The 20,020-nt window shown below is 42.2% G+C and overlaps 1 protein-coding gene across 3 annotated transcripts in view; it reads right to left on the reverse strand.

The window, feature by feature from the left end:
- Window positions 1-16,900, reverse strand: part of RNF145 (ring finger protein 145) — a 43,529-nt gene extending 26,629 nt beyond the window's left edge. The window contains exons 1-2 of one of the 3 annotated variants that reach the window (XM_036391769.1): window positions 16,693-16,900; window positions 7,420-7,633 (exon numbers count right to left, since the gene is read on the reverse strand). In XM_036391769.1, coding sequence (XP_036247662.1) covers window positions 7,420-7,603 — 184 coding nt within the window. In that variant the 5' untranslated portion in view covers window positions 7,604-7,633; window positions 16,693-16,900. Of the gene's footprint in view, window positions 1-7,419; window positions 7,634-15,991; window positions 16,070-16,405; window positions 16,478-16,692 lie in introns of those variants that run through there. The other 2 variants (XM_036391770.1, XM_036391771.2) reach the window with 2 other exon arrangements.
- Between the last annotated feature and the right edge of the window lie 3,120 nt (window positions 16,901-20,020).

Below are 20,020 nucleotides of genomic sequence, written 5' to 3' on the forward strand. Positions count from 1 at the left end.
TATTAAAAATCAAGTGTCATACAAGTCACTAATTCTGTACAATATCACTTTGACCAGAGGGCTGGAGCACCTCTCCTGTGAGGACAGGCTGGGAGAGCTGGGGCTGTTCAGCCTGGAGAAGAGAATCATTTTTATTTTGAGCGTTTTTAAAGGGGCCTGAAACACAGCACTCCATCAGTCTCCTCTAGCAACTCTTTATACAGAATAACTTGCTTCTTCTTCCAGCACACCAGATGTTCTACACCATCAGTTTTCTTCACAAACACCTGCATTTGCTGGAATTCCTGTTCACCACTTTCCTTCTACCAAACACACAAATGACAAGAGCAGGAACTCCTCAGCAGTCTCCATGAGGACATTTCACTACCTTGCACCACCACAGCCTCAGGAGCCAGCTGCAGAGCTCTCAAACCATCTGCAGCCATTCCTACATCTCACCTCTGCTACATTCATCCCTGGATTCCTTTGGGAGGGACAATTCTCCCTGAGGAAGAGCCCACAACCTCCTATCATTCCAGCACGAGTCAAATCTCTCTAAACCTCTCCTTCTCACTCTAGCCTGTGACTCACCTTCAGGTGGAGAACTAAATGGAGTTTATTATGCAGTCTTTTATTCCTCTATTACTCTATAAATAGTTTTAGAATGCCTGTTTACTGTATCTGTATTTAAGCTCTGTCATTTTTACCTTATTCTATCACAAGAAAGTCTGCTCCTTGGCCATGTGATGATGTACCTGAGCAATGGCAGGATCATTTCTGTAAAAGTAACACGTTTTAGAGGGCAGTAACAAAGATGTGATACAAAGATGCAAGGATTTCAGCTATCACTAAAGTTCATCCTTCTCTACATGATCACAAATTTAATCAAAATACTTAGGAACTTTCAGGATATAATGAAGGAGTGCAAAAAAAAAGGCTAAATTAAAAGATGAAGCAAGTGCTGTCACAGTGCCTTCTAACCAGCAGGCTTCCACACTGCACAGATGCTCAGATCTGTGCAGGGAAGCAGCACGAGACAGCCAAGGTTACTGCAGAAGCCTTCAGCAATGAACTCCACTGCTCAGGAGTTTGGGCTGGAATGTAAATGTTCACTTTGAAGCAGCCATTTGGTTTAATTGTTAGACTTTGAAGAGGGGCAGAGCAACAGACATTTAAAGTACTTCCCATTCAATCTTATTTACAATTTCCTCTTGTGACTCGGTAAGAGGGAGATTTCAGCACACTTCATACTGCAATATTTGCATTTTTGCTGCAGAGGCTCTATTCCCAAAGTGGTACCAACCTCATTTTTATCAACAAAGCTTCTGCCAAAAAAAAAAAAAAAAAAAAAAGCCAAATAATTCTTTACCAACCCATCCAATTGCAGATGAAAAGGAAGACAAGCTCAAATTCAGACATACTTTCAATAATATTCTATTTCCTTTGTTCTCATACAGACAAATGAATTAATTAGTGTACGATGTAAATAAGATTCCACTTAAAAAAAAAAAGACCAGGAAATGAAATTTCTCACAGTAGCTTTCTCATCTAAATCATTACATTCTGTTTTCATTTACACCTCCTCTGCCAGAAGAAAACACGATGCTGAGAACATTTATCCCTTTGGAGAGAGTCCCTACACACAAGGACTTAGAGTCTGAGAAACAATCATCTCACTGGGTAACCTCTGAGCAGGGGTTAACAACAACTAACACTCACTTCCACCCAAATGCAGCTTTGGAGCTCTGTGTCAGCAGTGAGCACTCCCCTCCTTTGATTTGGGCTGTGCTATTTTTGCTCTTGGGACTTGGTGCATTGTCCCTTTTGACTCACCATGTACATTTCTGTATAAAGCAAGCAGCAGGCTCAGGGAAGCCCAATTCCTGCCCCAGCAAAGGAATGGTTCTAAAACACATTAAAAACAATAAACAGAAAAAGATAAAGAAAAGACAGAATGATCTTTCCTGAATAGTCAGAGTGCTGTAGTGCCACAACACCAAGAAAGATACTTGCACCTTTATGCCTCCAGCTGTAAGGAGCATTACAGCAAACACATTCTGCCAACCTTAAAAATACACAAATCCCCCACTCAGCTCCTATTCAGGAGCACAAGGAAGCAGAGAACTTCTACTGCCTCTCATGCAAGATGGTACAGATTTAGGCTCCACTGAAGAAAATAAACTGTGAAAATCACTCTAAGCAAAAAAGCAAAGTTGAGCACTGCTAGACAAGAACACTGGTGCATTAACCAGTTCATGACCTCATTTACAACCTGTTAATTCAGCTCAGTGAAAACCTCTGGCCGTGCAGTGCTCATTGTTCAGTGAGCAGCAGCTCACAGGCTGCCTTGCAGCAATCTCTCTCCATTTATGCACCACCAAGGTGTTCCCAGCTTCTCTCACCAGAATTACCTCTTTGCCAACTCAGGTGTCTGAGGTTTATTGACTGCACACCATGGAGGCTTCTGGAACATGATCAAAGTCACAACTCATCCTCTTTATGAAGCACTTTAGTGCTCATTTGCATGATTACAGATCCCTTGTGTCCATTTCATATTATCACTCACACTTTCCTGCACATTGAGTCTAAAAGGGAGAACTTTGCACATCAAAGAGTTCATAACATTTCTTAATAAGGCCACACCAACTCTTGGAGTGCCAGAAAGTAGGAGCACAACTGCTTGGATTCTACCAGGAAATTAATTTAGGGGGCCCTGTTTTTCCATTTTCCCACATCCTGTGAGGGTAAAGGGTCCATGATTTGCAAAGCAACTTGCTGGGAAGCAGCAAGTCATGAGCCACAGGCTCCATCCCAACAGGCAGCTCTCCTGCCTCAGAGGGATCAGTGCACTCTGAGTTAGTCACTGCACTTCAGCCTAATCCTTGACTGTCCTCATTTCAGTTTGTTCAGACAAATATCTGCCCACTACATGCAAGTGCCAACAGAACAGGACATACCTCTGAAAGCCTGCTTTTGAGATGGCAGAAGTACTACAGAAACAACTGGCACCTTTATTTTCAGTGTGTCTAATTCTCAGGTTAACCAACCACCAGACTGGTTACACTGCAATTTACACACACATTTCATAAACTGTCAACGTCTAAATCATACATCTCAAGGCAAGATTTTTAAAATATATACTTTTATATACCTGTCCTCCAGAAAATGCCAGAAAATTAGTTCAAAACTGAGAAAGCACACATCTAAACATACTTGCACATATGGAAATTGGCATTTACTCAGTCATTGCTCAGAACAACTATAAACAGAGATCAGAAATCCTGTTATCAACATCTGCACATCTCAGTGACAATAATGCCAACAAAACAATTTATTCATTACTGGGGTACTGCCATCAACAGCTGTTTCTTCAATTTTTAAATGCATAACAGATTGGGTACTTTAAGTATAAATAATCCAAGAAATTGTGTTCTTTACAGAGATTTGAAGCATTGTCTGAACGAATAAAATGGACTTTTGATTCTAGTTCTGCCACATGATTCAGAGGCTCTTTATAAATCACTAAGACAAGCTGCAATGCTGTCATGAGGCTGGTATTCAGAATCAAAAATTTTAAGCACCTCCTTTCAAAAACACTGCTAGTGGCTCCTTTTCAAAAAAAAAAATAGCAATGTGGATTTCCAAAAAAGAGACATCAGCTTTATATAGAAAAGCTACCTGAAAGTATCCATATGCTGAGAAAGCTGCTTAGGAAAAACCTACAACATTTAGGGAGCAGTAGAGGAATCTTCAGTCCTGAGTGAGAAAATAAAAAAGGCTGTGCTGGATTTTGAGCATGGCACACTCTCTACCTCCTCCTGTGTCCTACCAACTGCAGCACACACTGCATTTTATCCAAGAGAATGAGAGATGTAACAAGTGATTATTTTAAGAAATAAAGACCAAGTCCATGTCATCAAATTGCACTTGATTAAAAATAGCTACAGTTTAAAATTAAATAGTAACACTCAGAAAATAGTTCTACTAGCCATTTATCTAAGTGCTGCTGGCAGGAGAAAGACAGAAGACATGAAGCAGCAAAGCCAGAGATGCTGATTCTAAGCAGGACCTCATCTTTGTATACATTAACTGTATTTACACATTTAAGTCATGCATCCTCTCTTGCAATTTTAGGAAATTTGTTTCTGTAATGAAACAACTCATTTCTTCTCACACTGAAGCTTCACTTGGCACTTCTTACAGTGTTTGTACCAGAGTAGGGTATCTTTCCCCTTAAAAGGCAACACAAAAAAAGAAATCTAAATAAAAGATCTCTTTAAGCTCTTGTGCTTTATGTAGAAGAAGTGGACAGACCAAAGGGTGCAATCAGCACACAAGGGCAGGAAGTCCAGCAGGTTTCTCCTCCCTCAAGCCCCCCTCATAAAAGCAGCATTCATAACAAGCAGCTTGCACCTAGCAAGTGATGTGACCAAGAGATTAAAGTATTAACCATGCAGTTCAAGAAACTGTCATTACAAACAGGCTTGTGAAAGATGACACATCTCCCACCTATTCCAAAGATTCAAGCACCTTTTTTTTCTTGAGAATTTTTTTTTTTTGTAATAACAAAGAATACAGTTTAAGATAGAAAACTGCTCTATTTTTACTCTTGAGTAAGAAAACCCTGTATTTTGTGCAATTCTGTGCCTCACTCATGACAGTGACTTAAATTCCAAGCCTGACCCTGATTATAGGTTAAGCTCATGACTCTTTCCATCTAGCTCAGAGTATTTACCACTTGGCACAAACAGCATTGCTTTGCTCTTCTTCACAGGAGGAAATTACGTGGTTTCAACTTTTTTCCACCTTCTCCACCAAAACAATACAAAAAGAAGTGTCTGTTTTCTCACAGTTGCTCTACAGTCCAGAAGAAAATGGAGAAGTCTGGCAGTAAGTGCTAATCTACCCTGCACAGAGGTTTCACCAATTCTAACCAGAAATTTATCTCTGCTGTTTGCACTGCTCTGTGCATATTTAGTTAAATTTCATGCAGGTGAACTTGTGGTTGAGTGGTTATCAGGACCGAGTATTTTCCTTTGCTCAAGCAGATAAGGGCTGTTTCATGGAAAGATATGAAAAGGAAAAGTTGTTTAAAAGAACAAAGTACATTTTAGAAGCTTTTATTATAATCACAGTACTGCTAACTGGAATGGGAATCACACAAGAACACACATCATTTCACTTGTTACATTTAAATAGAAAAGACACTCCTGGTAACCCCCAGTTCTGAACAAATTTCCAATTCTGTCTCCTTAGTTCCAGGAAAAGGTTCACTATATAAAGATTGGTAGAGTTTATTAATTTTTAGGGCTCTCTAATCAAATTGTTCCTTGAGCATCTGCCTGAGATAGATGCACCCAATTTCCTCAGCTGCTGGAAGCACTTATATAGCACTATATATAGCACTACAAGATACTGGCTTGTAGAAGAAATTCAGTGATTGTTTGATATTGCAAAGCTGTCACTGCATTTGCTGATAGTGTTTCCTAACTGCAAATATGAACAGAGGATTTTTCTTTTTCCTAAATAAAGCAGATTAGTATGTTGAAACACATCCACGGTGAATTGTTGTTTAAATTATATGCTGGCAGTTAATTTCCTCAAATGTATCTTCAAAGAAGCTCAATTCTCCAAACTGGTGGAAAAGTACTTTGTTTTCCCTACAAATCCAATTTATATATTTTGATACATCTTCTTAATTAATGTTATACTCTAAAGCAGTGCAACTAAATCTATATAAAATGTCATGGAGCCATGTAAATTGATTTAGCCCAGCTTTACCCTGACACAGCTTAAATCCCCAACAACCAAGGAAATGAAACACAGCAACTTTATGTTTAAAGTTTTGTCACTAAAAATTGTCTGAAAATCTTTTAAAACAAGCACCTTGTTTGACAATTTAGAAGCTCTTCTTGCTCAGCAACCATCAGTTGGAGAAATAGAAGTGCATACACTCAATGTCATAAAAGCAAGAAAGAACTGCTGAGTGATTGTTCACCAGGACAAAAGTACCCCTTGTACAAGGAGCAAAAAGTCAGATTTCACTGATTTAGTACAAAAATAGCAACCAGATGGGAAATTCTTTGGTAACAATACCCACCCCCTCTGTAGTGTTTTTTATTGGTGTATCTCAACATACTTTAACAAGGAAATGATCATTAAATGCCTGTTAAGAGGGCCTTTGTCATAGCTGGAAATTACCCACTGTCATCTTGAAAATCTACTGCAAAGCTTTTAATTCTGCATTAGAATCTGATCTGATAAAGTGATCCCTAAAAGCTCTGTGTGTGCACACAAATGCAGGAGAAAGCCAGCTGTAGGTACAGGCCAAACAGTCCTGTGTCACATTCACCAGCAGCAAACAGAGCTGTCCTCTCCCACAGGCAGAGGAAAAGGCAACTGTGACACCAATGTTTTGTACTGCAAGTACATTGTCATCCCAGCACCAGGACAGGGGAGCCATAACAAAGAAAGCTGCACACACTTTTAGTGCAGTAAATGATTTCCAGACAACAGGCGTTACAGAAAAAGGGAAGCCTCATGCCAACACTTACACAGTCAGGATTAAAGTCAGGACATGCTCCTTTCAAAAGCCCACAGTTTCCTAACTGCTTAAGTAAAGTGTGTTTCCTTTAGCTGACTGCAGTGCATCTTTATCTTCCAAAACCATCCACAAGGAAGAAACTCTCCAGAGTGGTTAAATTATATGCTAGCCCTTTCTCTCCAAGCCAGGCAGTGCTCAGGCAGATGCTTGCCAGAGATCAACCTCAACTGTCCAAATCCAATCCTAATTTACCCCATGTGCACATGAATCACACTCTCACCTGGAGAGCAGGTCCCAGAACCCCAATCCTTTCATCTCCCAAAAACAGACATCTGGCATTCCAGAGCTAGACTTGCAGGCCAAGGTTCACACCTCAGCTGCCTGAGCTGAGGTAGTAATTTTGTTCATTTATCTGCAACACAAGGGCTGGTTACCTGCTCAAATCCACTCACAGCACAGAGATGGTTCATAAGGGTGTAAACTGAAGAGCCAAAATGGTGCAGCAGAGAAAACTAAATTTCTAGTGTTGTGGTCAGTCCAAACCAGGCCACCTCTTCTCTAGCCTCTTCTTTAATGTTTTTATACTTCTTGTCTGCACAGCATTTCAGTCAGACACTTGCCAAAGTCCCTGTGCTCTTCTTTCAGGACATCAACTGTGTTTCCAAACACCAGGTTTACTTGTAAAAGCTTAATAACAACAATCAGTAAAAACCCTGGGCAGGATTTGTTTGCTGCTAACATAAACTGTCCCTTAGGCAGAATGTAATGAATGCATTGTCATGTTATTCTCTGTAATCAATATATTAACATGCTGTTACTAAATTCTTAAAATTCTTGTAGCAAGTCAAAAGGTGTTTAGTAGAGTACTATTTTCTCTTGAATAGATCTATACTTACCCACATAATGCATATTAAGGGCCAAGTACTTGTACTGGAAGAGAGGGTTGTTGTGCAGGCTACTTCTTTGGATCTGCTGGAAGAATGAGCTGACATCCCATCTGTACAAGACATCCAACAGCATGATGCTGGGGACCCTTAGGGCCACGTTTAATACTGCCTCCAACTTCTCCTTTGCAGCCATTCTCTTCCCTTTCTGTGAATTGGCAGCAGACTGTAAATAGCACAAGAGAGAGAAGAGTAATCAGATCAATCCCACTGTACAAACAGCCATTAGGCTTTGTGATCCTATGAATGGGGCTTCCTGTGTGGCCACAAACGGCTGAATGAATCAACTGAGTTAAACTCAAATCCAGACAGGACAGCTTCTATTTTGGCTATATAAAGGTCAATTTGCTAGCAGTTTTTTTCCATGGTGACACTGTAAAATGGGGGGAGGGCAAGTTAATGACATGAAAATGGTCTAAGGGGGTGTGCACCGTTCTTATTTACACTCATTGAGCAGCTGAGATCTCAGTGAAATGCCCCAGTGTGGTAGGTACTACATAAACATTTACATGAACAGCATCAGAATGCAATACTCTATGCTTTAGAAACCAAACACCAACAAAATTCAGACACTACATCCATCTAGCTTAGCACTATTTCTGTGTCTCTCAAATTAAATAATCACCAATTAAGGCAGGTCTGTAAATATTTTGGATTCACTTCCTCAATGCAAATTGCAATAAATAATTTTCAAATACCAAAAAGCTTTAAAAAAATCATTTGCAGCCTTCATTAACTTCTACAAATTTATCTACTTATATAATTTGAGGGCTGTGTGTTTTGAAGATTGGGACCAATAATGCAACTAATTCTATTCATTTCTATGTAACTCACAAAGAATCATACAAACAAATGACCATATCCTCACTCCTGAATGCTAGAAGGTAATTTAAATTTGGAGTTTGCCATCAGGTAAGATGGATGATGCACAACAAAAAAGCGGCATTTTTGTTTTTTAAACAGCTGGTCCACAACAGCATCTCAAAAGTCACCAACAAAATAATTTTAAAGAATAAAAGGATCAATTTGACATCCTGTCAGCTAAGACTGACAGTTGTTCCTAAGTGAAATGTGCTGGTTTTACCATTCACCACCTGCCCATCCCTTGAACATGATTCACTGCAGGCTGCATTGGAGAAGTGCAGTTGAAGATGAGGATGATCCAGCAGGTTTTTACCCACAAGAAGCCACTCAAAGTAAAATCACCAGCAGCACAATCAGCCCCCCATGAGGTCAGACTTAAGAAAGGACTCCCAATACCAATTATTAGGGGGACAATTGGAAAGAACTGCAGCCTGAGCAAAGATATGGAAAACCTGCACTTGAACTACACTTTTAAATAAAGTTTTACACGACTTTATTCATATTGTCCTTGTGTAAATTGTAAAAGCTTTTGCAGCTGTGCAAGTTCTATACCTCAAGCCAGCACGAAGTCCAGCATGAAGTGAAACCATGCAAATATACATTAAGAAAAAAAAAACACAGCCTAAATAACTAAAAAAAACCAAGACCTCTCACTTACACACAAGCCTCATGTGAGGTTTTATTTGTGTTGTCATGGCCTAGATGCCACTGCAAACTGTTGATGTCACACCTCTCAAGCCATGATGACATAAAATTAATTCAGCTCAAGAAGTCAGGACAGATCAAAACTGAGATGTGGCTCAATAAACCACAGGTTGCAGGGCTGTTGCCTGCCATTCTCAAGCCCACAGTCTGATTTTTTCAAGTTATGTAAATGCTGGCACTTTTTACAGAGCTCTTGCACCAGCTTTACAAACCCCAAGGGGAGCACATCCTTCCCCTCGTGCAGGAAGTGCCTTCCAACCACATCGGGCACCCCACACAACACCAGCATTTCACACAGCTGCCCTACACACATTAAAAGGTCAGCCAGAAGATTACAAATATTTAGATTATTTACAAAACTGCCACCCAAGCAGCTACTACAGAATCAGAGCATTCAAGATTTTGTGTGAATAAAAGACGGAGTTTAAAGGGATGGTATTGTACAAACAGAAGTTGGGAGTTACACAGGTTATATACAACGAGATACAAAAATTACAAGCTTAAATAATTCGTATCAAAATATTTTAAATGTCCCAGAATTCTCAAAAAATCTATGGGTTTGTTAAGTTCATAAATTTAATCAAAACACAGAACTTAGAAATGCCTCCCCATTTTTTACTAGGTTCCTTTTCCAAGTAGATCAGGATGAGGGGAGGGATGAGCAGGGACTGACAGGTTTTCATTCTGCCATAAAAATATCCACAAGTAAAGTGACAACAAGTGCCTGATATCAAATTACATTCTCAAAACTGTCAAACCTTTTTCAGTCATCTACAACAACCAAACATGCATGACAAGAAGGTAACTTTCACTTGTGCTTTCACTTTCCTTAATTAATCCAAAAAGAGATTTACATGGACAACTTAATACTGAAAATTAACTTGAGGATCAGCACATCCAAATTAAGCTGAAAAATTCTGCCTCTTAAACTCATGCACACATACTTGAGACACAGCAAATGAAATAGGGCAGCATTTAAATTATCTAAAAGAATAATTACATTTCAAATGCTGCTAAAACTAAAGCAACACAAACTTTGAAAACCACATCATGCCACAACGGAAGTGCTGAGGAGCAGCCACTGCAACTCCACAGCATCTTCTGTCCCTGAGTGACAAAAAAACCCCAATACTAAGAAGAAACCCTTTAAAATTAACTCCACTAGAAATGCGGATGTGTTAAATAAAGGCTCAGTTGTAATGGCTGCCAAGTTCCAACAGAACGAAATAGAGACAAGCAAAGTCCATTGCTCTAAGCTCATTATATTGTAAAGAGCTCTCACAATACATTATTTTGATTGGTGAAAAACAAACAAAAAAACAACCACAACATTAAACCTCTAAAACCTTTAGATAAATGATGATGACAGGAGTTGCTGGATGTTCAGACGTTAGAAAAAAAAAAAAATAGGTCACTTGTTGTGCAAAGCCAAAACATGGACTGGGGAGCCACTTGTTTGTGTTTCAAAATTTTTTCCCATGATTTCAAACATCTCCCTGTTCCAAATTAGAGTAAGAAAAGGAACAATCTCAGGAAGACTGCCATGGTTTAATTCCTGCTGGGAATTAATATCACACAGCCACTTGATCACCATCACCCCTCCCAGTGGGATGGAGAGGAGAAGTGAAAAAAAAGGGCAAAAGCCTTGGGTTGTAATAAGAACACTTTAATAAATAAAATTATGATAGAATAGTGATAATGATGGCAACTGTGATGAATGGCAGATAATTAAAAAAAAAAAAAAACAACCAGAAAAAGAGAGGCCTAAAACCCAAGAGAAACCAGTGCCACAATGCAGTTGCTCACCACCCACTGACCAATGCCCATCCAGTCCCTGAGCAGCAGTTGGTGTCTCCCAGCCAGTTCCCCCCTGTTCATACTCTGGGCATGAGGTTCTGTGCTGTGGAATATCCCTTTGCCCACTTCCCCCAGCTCCTTGTGCACCTGCTCACTGTCAGAGCACAGGAAACTGAAAAGTCCTTGATTTAGAGCAAGCACTGCTTGGCACCAACTAAACCATTGGTGTGCCATCAACATTATTCTTGTACTAAATCCAAAACACAGCACTACACCAGCTACTAAAATTAACTCAATTCCAGCAAAATCCTAGACCAAGAACTTCAGATTTCAGATCTTAAGCTGTGCTATTTGGCCAAAACAACCTTTTAAAAAATTCCCTTTAAAAGTGATTGTTCAAGGAACATGGAGTGTTCATTTTTGTTTAATAACAATTATATTTCAAAAATCCCTCCCTCCCCAGCACACCCATTTTGTCAGTATCATATTCCTGATTAGCCTTAAAGAAAACAGTAGAATTGGCCAAAATCAATTAAAAGAAAAAGGGAAAAACTCCTTCAAGTTCATCCCAGCTCATTCCATCAGCAGAACAGACCATCTTGAGTGTGATCACACAGCACATATCCTCCCAAAGATAACACACATTTTTCCTTTCACAGAATTTTTTTTCTGAAGTTTTATCACAACAAAATTTTGCCATTACAGCTGAAGCTGTGAATTCTGCCACTTAAACCAGTGTAACTGTTGCTTCTGCATCAACATAAATATAAATCCATCACATCACTGGCAGAAAATATGCCCGGGTAAAGCAGCACAAGGGGCAGCAAAAATCCGCACTCATTTATCCAAACAGGTACAAAATTACATTAACAGAGAAAAGTTTGTACATTTAGGTACTTAATTAATCATCAAGGTACTTAATAATTACAGAAAGAAACTGGAATACCTGCAAATGTAAGTTATTCCAAGCCTATTGCCACCAAAAATCACCACAGAAAGTAATTCCAGTCAAATCAGAACCTCAAAACCAGACTTGATCCTGCAACATTCAGCCTCACATCTGTGAACAAGATGCTCATTCTGCTACAGCATCACAATCTAAAATACTTGGCAAGATTGACTAAAATCCAAAAGAGAGAATTTCAACTTCTGTTTCTCACATCCATGAAACTCTAGTTACTCTGGATACATCCGTTAACAAGCGGATTCTGGTCTGTAGTTTAGTTAGATTATTTTTCAGTAATAGGTTCTGAAACTAAAAATATCACCAGGAAAACCTTTTGTTTTCCTTTGAGGTAAACTTGGCTAGACAGGCTTTGAAAAAGGAAAAAATATTTTAAAAATGAACCCAAACAAAATATAAAACATACAACTCCAGTCTGTAGCTGTAGAAAAGTTCAGTGTCACAGTCCAACAACTAAAATTAGACCCATCAGCTGGGTTCTACCCACTCAGTCCCTTCTTTACACCTGTCCTGGTCTGAGAAGCAAAAAGAATTTGAATTTCAGAAGAATCCCATTCTTCAAAGACTTAGATCCTTCTATCATCAGTTTGGGAGGGAGAGAACAAAGGGAAGCAAAGGGAAGGAACAGGACTAAAAGGTTTATCAAATATGCACTTAGAAAAGAATCTCCCTGTGTGATTCTGTAGAAAAAACAAAAACAAACCTAGAACTCGAGTAGGTGAGTCACCAATCCATCAAAAGGGCTCTCTCCCTCACAGACAGTGCCAAGGAAAGGAAAAGACTGCCTTGCTCCCATACAATTGAAACTGGCTAACAAGGACAGCAATCAGATTTCTGCTGAGAAGGACAGATCCAGCGAGATCCCGGGAGCAGGAACAAAGCCCTGGAACACTGCAGACGTGCACAGCAACAGCGGCACTGGCACCCAGGCACTGCTCCCAGTAATGCTCACCCTAGATCACTGGAGGTGTTCAGGAATTTCAAATAATAACCAGAGAGTATTCAGCCTTCCATTTAAAGGTTTAGAGAGTCAGTCAGCAAACAGACAGCTTGATCTTGCTGTGTAAGCAGTTAACAAGAACAAACATTTTCTTTCTCCTTATTTTCTTTCTCATTTTTTCCCTTTTCTTCCCTTCTGCTCTAACAATATGGATTGCTATACAACTGCTGCAGTGGTGTGCCTGAAGAACTGGTATTTCTACCTAGGAAACACAGTAATTCCTACATTCCTACTCATCCCAGACTCATTCAGCTGTGAACTGTAGCACAGCTAAGGTTAACCATTCCAAACAAATACAGCACGTGTTCTGCAAAAGCAAATGTTACTGCAAAATAAATTAGGTCAAACTCTTCTCTGTTCACAGGGACTTCAGTGAACATGAATTCACATTTTTAAATTCATATTAAAAATGGACAAAAGCAACTACGGAAGGTTAATTGCAAAGAATAAAAAAATAATCTACATTTCCAACTTTCATTAATTTGAGCAAATTTTATATGAGGGGAAAGAAAACCAATCCAGGAAATGAAGATACATATCACACAGCTGTGAAGATAAAGTTTTCCTTAAGGATTTATTTCTCAACTACATTTATACACTATTAACAGTTTCAGCCCACTCTCAATTATACAGCAAGTGCATTATATTATTTATTGGTAGCCTGTAAAACATCCTGTGGCTTTTATTTTTCATAATGAGCAGGTAAGACAAAGGAACTGAACTCAGGGACTAACATGTGTTAACAAAGGTTAACAAATCCACCAGGTATGCAGCAAAATCCTTCCTTCTGTGCATTCCTATGGGATCCACACCCTGCCTGCACATGATCAGTTCACATCCAGTCACACTAAGAGGGGCTGCATGGCTTTGAGATCACAGCTTAGCTGGGCACCTGAAAGACAGCCAGCTAATTCATTAAAATTAAAATTTAATTAATAATATCTTTAATTAAAATCTTCAGAAGTAAGTCTAGGTTGACTCAACAAACCAAACTGCTCCAACGTCCTTTCTGGCTCCCCGGCTTCTCACCAGTTCAAGGTTTGGTTTATTAACCAGTTATTCAGCAGTTTTTTGCCATCACAGCCCATGTTTGCAAGCCCACACCTACAAGCCTGCCTAACCACATTTGTATCAGCACATTCTGAGAAAATCTGGGCAGCAATCCCAAAGCGCCTCTGCAGAGGAGAGAATACCCAGAGGAGCTGCACACGGAGCATTAATGAGAGCCCGAGATGATGCAGTGACATCCCACCCCAGAGAGCTGGATCCCAGGATCACCAGCCACAGGCAAAGCTCACAAAAAACCCTGCAACCCAAATGTGTTACCAGGATGAAGCCACACGACGGGATGAAATCTATTTCATCCTCCACAGTTGCTCAGGCAGTTTTTAGCCATTTCAGACACAGCCTATGTTTAGAACCTGCAATGACAATAACTAGCTACCAGACTGGTAAGAAGTTAAAATAGAAAATAAGACTTTCAAGATTTCTCTAGGTCAGCACTGATAAAGTTTCCATTGCTGGTGCTGCCTTATCTGTTTTCGGAATCATGTAAATAAAGCTTCGAGGCCTGTGAAATAGGCAGCTCAGCTTCCTGCAGCACCAGACTCGCCTGACAGAAATATCAAACACACAGTGGAAATACCCAGAAAAGTTCCCTTTAAAACATGCTCGAACTCAAGATACGCAACCAAAGAATTCTTCCAGAAAAGCTCCTCAAGATGAAGTGGCCACTTCTGAGTGCTCCTCCCAAGAATGCTACTAATTACAGAGCAGCAGGGCCTCTGAAACGAGAGATGCTGGAAGGGCAGGGAAACAGGTACAGATGCCTGAATCACAATGAAGGACTGGACTTGAATACACACTTAAAAAGCAAAGTGATGGTGAACTGTCCACTCTAACCACAGCAAACACTGCCAGGTGTATTTGGAGCTAAAAATGGATTCGGAAGAGTAAATCACCACATGGGTTCCCGAGGAGGGGAAGAGGAGCCATCTGCACCGTTTGAAGAGGAGGAAACCGACCCAAGTTTAGCAAACAGCTCGGAGAAGGTTTGTGCGAGCCCAACACCAAACACCAAGCAGGCTCACAGAGTTTTCCAGGACACACCCATCGCTCAGAGCTCACGGGCATGATGCTCCTTTCTGCCTCTGCAGCTGCGGAACTGGACCGAGATACCGATCTCTGCCCATCCTCTCTCCCAAAGGAAGGAATTCCCCAGCATTTCTTCCAACGAACTTGCTCAGTTCATGTCTCTGTCAGAATCAAGTGGCTCTAACATCAGTAGCTCCTCAAGGCTGATGTAAACAAAGCGAATCCTTGCTCTGGAGGAGCAGCAGTTTTATATTGCTCTGTAAGATTGCTGATGAACCTTCTATGTAATGGTGGTCGCAGAGACAACCATTTCCTAATGCTAATGAGTTCAGCAATTAATTAAGTACTTTAGTGATATTATGACTCGAAAACCAGAGCTGATTACCAGTTATTAAAGCTAACTAGAAACAAAAAAGATACAGTTTCGCACGCACAGGCCCCCACCTATCTAAGATAACCAACAAAAAAAAGCCAAGGTTACAGAAAAACTGAAGTCATGGGGTGCAATAGCTTAGAGCGCCCACCTAACCAAAGTACTTCTTTCCATTTTTAAATCTATCTTCATTAGCGCTACAAGAATGATCAAAAGAATTATTTCCTTCTTCTCCTCTCCAGTTTTATCTCTACAGACACATTACAAGCCCAGACGAACCCTAACTGAAATATATGTGAAAGTATCGAAGTCTGAAACACAAGTTATCAGAAACTCCTGTACTAAAAACTGTATAAGAAATGAATACCGCAACACCTACAGATTTCAAAAGAAAAGTATTCTGAATGAGATCACAAACGGCTAATATTTATGAGTCAAACATATTACACTAATCTCACTTTTCTTTGGTATATTTCGCCCATAGCTTCTAACGTTCTCTTCATTCGCTGATGCTTGCAGCATTACACACAAAAAAAATTTCACATTTTTCTCCACTTTATTCCCCCAATCGCATTATTTTATGCACCAGGTCCCACACACACACCCCCAAAAAGGCAGCACAACCAGAAGGTAAGAATCCCTCTAAGAGCTCCATCTGTCACAAGTATACTTGGTACACAAAACTACTCCCGAGCACAGAAGAAAAATGAAAATTCTCATCACAAACCTTATTTTATAAGGCTACAGAAGGTCTCATAAAACCGACTGACATAAGTAGGGAAGATGCAAAGAGCCCTGTTCTCCACGCCACGGGCAGGCTGCTCCTTACATAAGCATGACCATATGCTCCAGGGCCCGTCTCCAGGAGAGGTGCCCGGCTCCGCTCCGTGTCCCAGCCGGGCCGGGGGATGCCCAGCCGGCTGCGGGCACCGGCGGGCACGGCCCGACCGCAGCCAGGGCACAGCCCGACCCCAGGCAGGGCGGGCAGCTCCGCAGCCCTCCGGCCAAGCTGTGTCAGGGCTGCGGGAGCCCGCAGCTCATCCCCGGCTCCAGCACGGGGATGCGAACCGCGGCCCCCTTACCCTTACCCCACTCCCCGACAGGACACTTATTCCCCGCCCGGCGCAACTCCCGCGCTCACCGCCGGCGCCGCGGGCAGCCCCGCGCATCCTGCCCGGCCCCGCTGAACTCCAGTAACCCCGGCGGCTCCCGGCGCCGGCGGAGGAGGGGAGCGGGGAGGGGAAGGGGGGCGGAGGGCGGGGAGGAGCGGGAGGGGGGCTGCGCGCAGGGAAGGCCGGGGAGGGAGCCCCGGCACCGGCGCGGGCGCGCGCGGGAGCGGCGGGGGCGCGGAGGGGCGCGGGAGTGGCGGGCGGGGGGCGCCGCGGGGGCGCGCGCGCGCGTGCCTGAGGCGGCGCGTGCGGGAATCACCTGAACCCGCGGGGTCGCCGCCGCCTCCTCCTCCTCCTCCTCCTCTCGCTCCTGCTCCCCGGTGGCGCGGCGGTGGCTCCGCGCTTCTCACACCGACGGCGGCGGTTCGGTGCCCGGCGGCAGAGCGGCTCCTCGAGGCTCCATGGCCGCGCCGCGCCGCCTCAGGGCGCCGCCGACTCCCCGCGGCCCCGCGGACGGGCGGCCATGGCCCCGCTGCCTGCGCGCGCGCGCCGCCCCTCTCCGCGCATGCGCACGCCCCGCCCGCGGAGCGGCTCCTCCGCTCCCCCCGGGCAGGTTCGGAGCGGGGGCGGAGGGAGCGGAGCCGCGTTTTGGGGGAAAAGAGCCGGGATTTGGGATGAAGAGCGCTCCCCGCCCTGATCGGGTTCTGTCCATAACGCCGGGACCCTTTCGCCCGCCCACACCCCTGAAAGGCAGAGGCTGGGGTTTAAATTCCGATGGGAGCGCAGGGGTTTGGGTCCTCTCGGGACGTGCGGACTCGCCAGGGCAGCTGCGAGTCTGGGAGATGACTCAGAAAAGTCGGTCAGCAAAATTTCAGGTGGTGTCTGAGCAGATGTTTAAAAGGCAGCCCTGCTATTTTAATAATACTCCTTACTGGCCTTGTGGAACACAAAGTGCTGTATTACTTTCAAATACTAAGGCTGACTCTGGTTTTTCCAGTGTTGTACTGCAGAGCCTCCAGTCACCTTCGCTGTGAGTCCGACCAGAAAAGCACCACATTTGCTGTATTATTGCACTGTCATTTTTCAGCTGGAGACCCGACCCAGGGGCTGCTCCCTCACAGCCCAGCCCAGCTATAGTTTCATACTATTCAGCTCACAGATACTCTCACCAATATTTACTCATCCTGTCAGGGTTGCATGGCCAAGCCCTAGAACACATTCTTAAATGCTACGGAAAAAATTATGACAGAAAACGAGTAATGCTTTTTACCTTAGTGTTAAAAAAAAATACAAAGCCACATTGTCTGGAACATGAAAAAAAAAAAAACACTTTGCTGTGGTGAGGAATGAGGGAATACACTGAACTGGAAAATCCTGTAGTTCACAAGGGTTGGGCTGGCCAACTTAATAACTGCTTTTTTCCTTCCATCTCTAATGAACTGGAGCATTCACAGACGTAGGTATTAACAATACCTCAACACAGCGTCTTTAACTCTGTGAAGCAGAGATATTAAAATAAAGGTTTGGGTGTCTGTCTGCATTATGCTTTGCAAAATTACTTTGTCTCAGTACCTGAAGGTTTTCTAAACTCCAGGAGAGAAGGGTAGTTTGAACACATCCATCCTCAGATGGTGCATTTGGTATTCACCCTGAGCCAGTCTTCTCCTAACTCCAGTCACTCCAGAATGCAGCAGGCAGGAGATCAAATGGCACAACTGACAGGAGCCTCCCAAACCTCTGCAGGTACCAAGGCACAGCTCAGCACCATTTTTTACAAGCTTCAGATTTTAATACAATTTAAATAAAACCAGCAGGTTTTGTATTGCAAAATGTTTATTTTGAATCTATCAGTTTTTGCAAGGGTTCCTAAATTAAAATTAGAAAGAACAAAGCTGCAGACCCAGCCAAACAAAGGACACCCACATGTGGTTATTACTCATAAGCACTCTGTGCTCTGGTCAAGCTTAGGAGGTTCACTGAGCTCCTCCTGCACAGAGCTCCTCTGACCTGCTCAGTGTCCCCAGTGATTGCACTCTTGTTTTACATATCTGTTTATTAATCTAATGTTTTACATATCTGTTTGTTAATCATGCCACTGTCACCTAATCCTTTTCTTGTACCTGGGGTAAACACTGCTCCAAACCCTGGATTTCTGCAGAGGACATGGGAAAAGCTTCAACAACCAGTCTCCAGCCACCCCATTCTTCTGGCTCAGCCCACTCACAAGTGCATCCTGTTCCACACTTGCCAGCACCCCACTTCTTATCACAGGGAATATAAACCAGCTGTCATATAAGGCATAAGAATTTCAGCTCCATTTCTAGGGGCTGCTTGTCTACTCATGCCATACATGGAAAAAAAAAATCATGAGTCACTTCTTGTCTATTCTTTGTGGGCTTGGTTCAGTGCTGACTGAGGTTGGGGTGATCTCTAAGTCCTACCTCTGCAGTGCTGCTTGGGAGAGAAGACAGCAAGCAGCAGAGAGAGGCAGCTGCAGAAAACAACAGGAATTTATAGGAGCTGGAGTGGAAATATCTATTATTATTTTAGAAGTAATTATATAATGAAAGTATTGTAGAGCTCCCGCTTCAGTTTGCAAGCAAACAATAGGAGATGAACCCCACATTTATTTCATTCTGTCCTCTCTCAGCACTGAATTCTGGAAATGTGTTACTTCACAAGAGCAAAGGTTTTCTAACGAGCAGATCAGGTAGGTGGGCATTACTACTGTCTTGTCAGGCATGGCTTTTTAAAAGCACCTCAACTTTCTGCTTCATTTCTCCAGAATTTTGAAAGCTTCTCGTGCACCTAACACTGGGTGGCTGAGAATTCTGAACTCAATGATTATTCATCTCTCATTATCAACAAAGGCCTTTGGATTGCAGAATTTCAGTGATCAGCAACTGAGGACTGAAGGGCACCGCTATGGTGACATCTCATTAAAACTTTGAAAAGACTTTCTCAGAGTTCAGAAAATGTGGAAGCTTAATTTGTCCATGCAGATGGACACATGCCAGCACCCCAAACTGCTTACAAAGAAAATCCCTCATAAGAATTCTCAAAGAGCAGCAAAATATGCTGATGTGGAAGGTCACTGCATGCATAAGGTGGACAATAACATAGGCAGTTTCATTTGAAGCTTTTTATAAACCATTGATTCAAAAAATATTCATACATACATATGCAAAAGCAAAGGAATGTCCTAATGAGTAGGTTATTGGACAAAAAGTAAACCAATGCAAAAATTAAGATTGCCTGTGAAAGCTAATTTGGTACCTCATGTGTAATACTGGTGGCAGCCAGTCCCCAAAGCCTTTGTGCTCATTCCCTTCTTGCAATTTTATCCCATTCACTAAACAAAGGAACAAATATGTTTAATTAAAAGTTTCATTCCTGCAGAAACCCATGCCCAGAAAGAGAACTTGGGAGCATTACTGGGCAATGGCAACAGAGTCAGTGCATCTATCTCTGATTTAACTACTCTCACTCTAGAATCCCATCTCAAAAATTCCTGGTTTTCACTATCTGTGACCCTATTTCCTAAATTTCTCGCCATCGCTTAGCTTCTCATCATCTCCTAATTTTTCCTCTCATTGCTGCTGCTTTTCAGAGCAGAATTCAGCTGTTTTCTCAATTTCCTATTTGTT

This window comes from Molothrus ater, chromosome 15 (genome assembly GCF_012460135.2).
Source record: "Molothrus ater isolate BHLD 08-10-18 breed brown headed cowbird chromosome 15, BPBGC_Mater_1.1, whole genome shotgun sequence".
NCBI lineage: Eukaryota > Metazoa > Chordata > Aves > Passeriformes > Icteridae > Molothrus > Molothrus ater.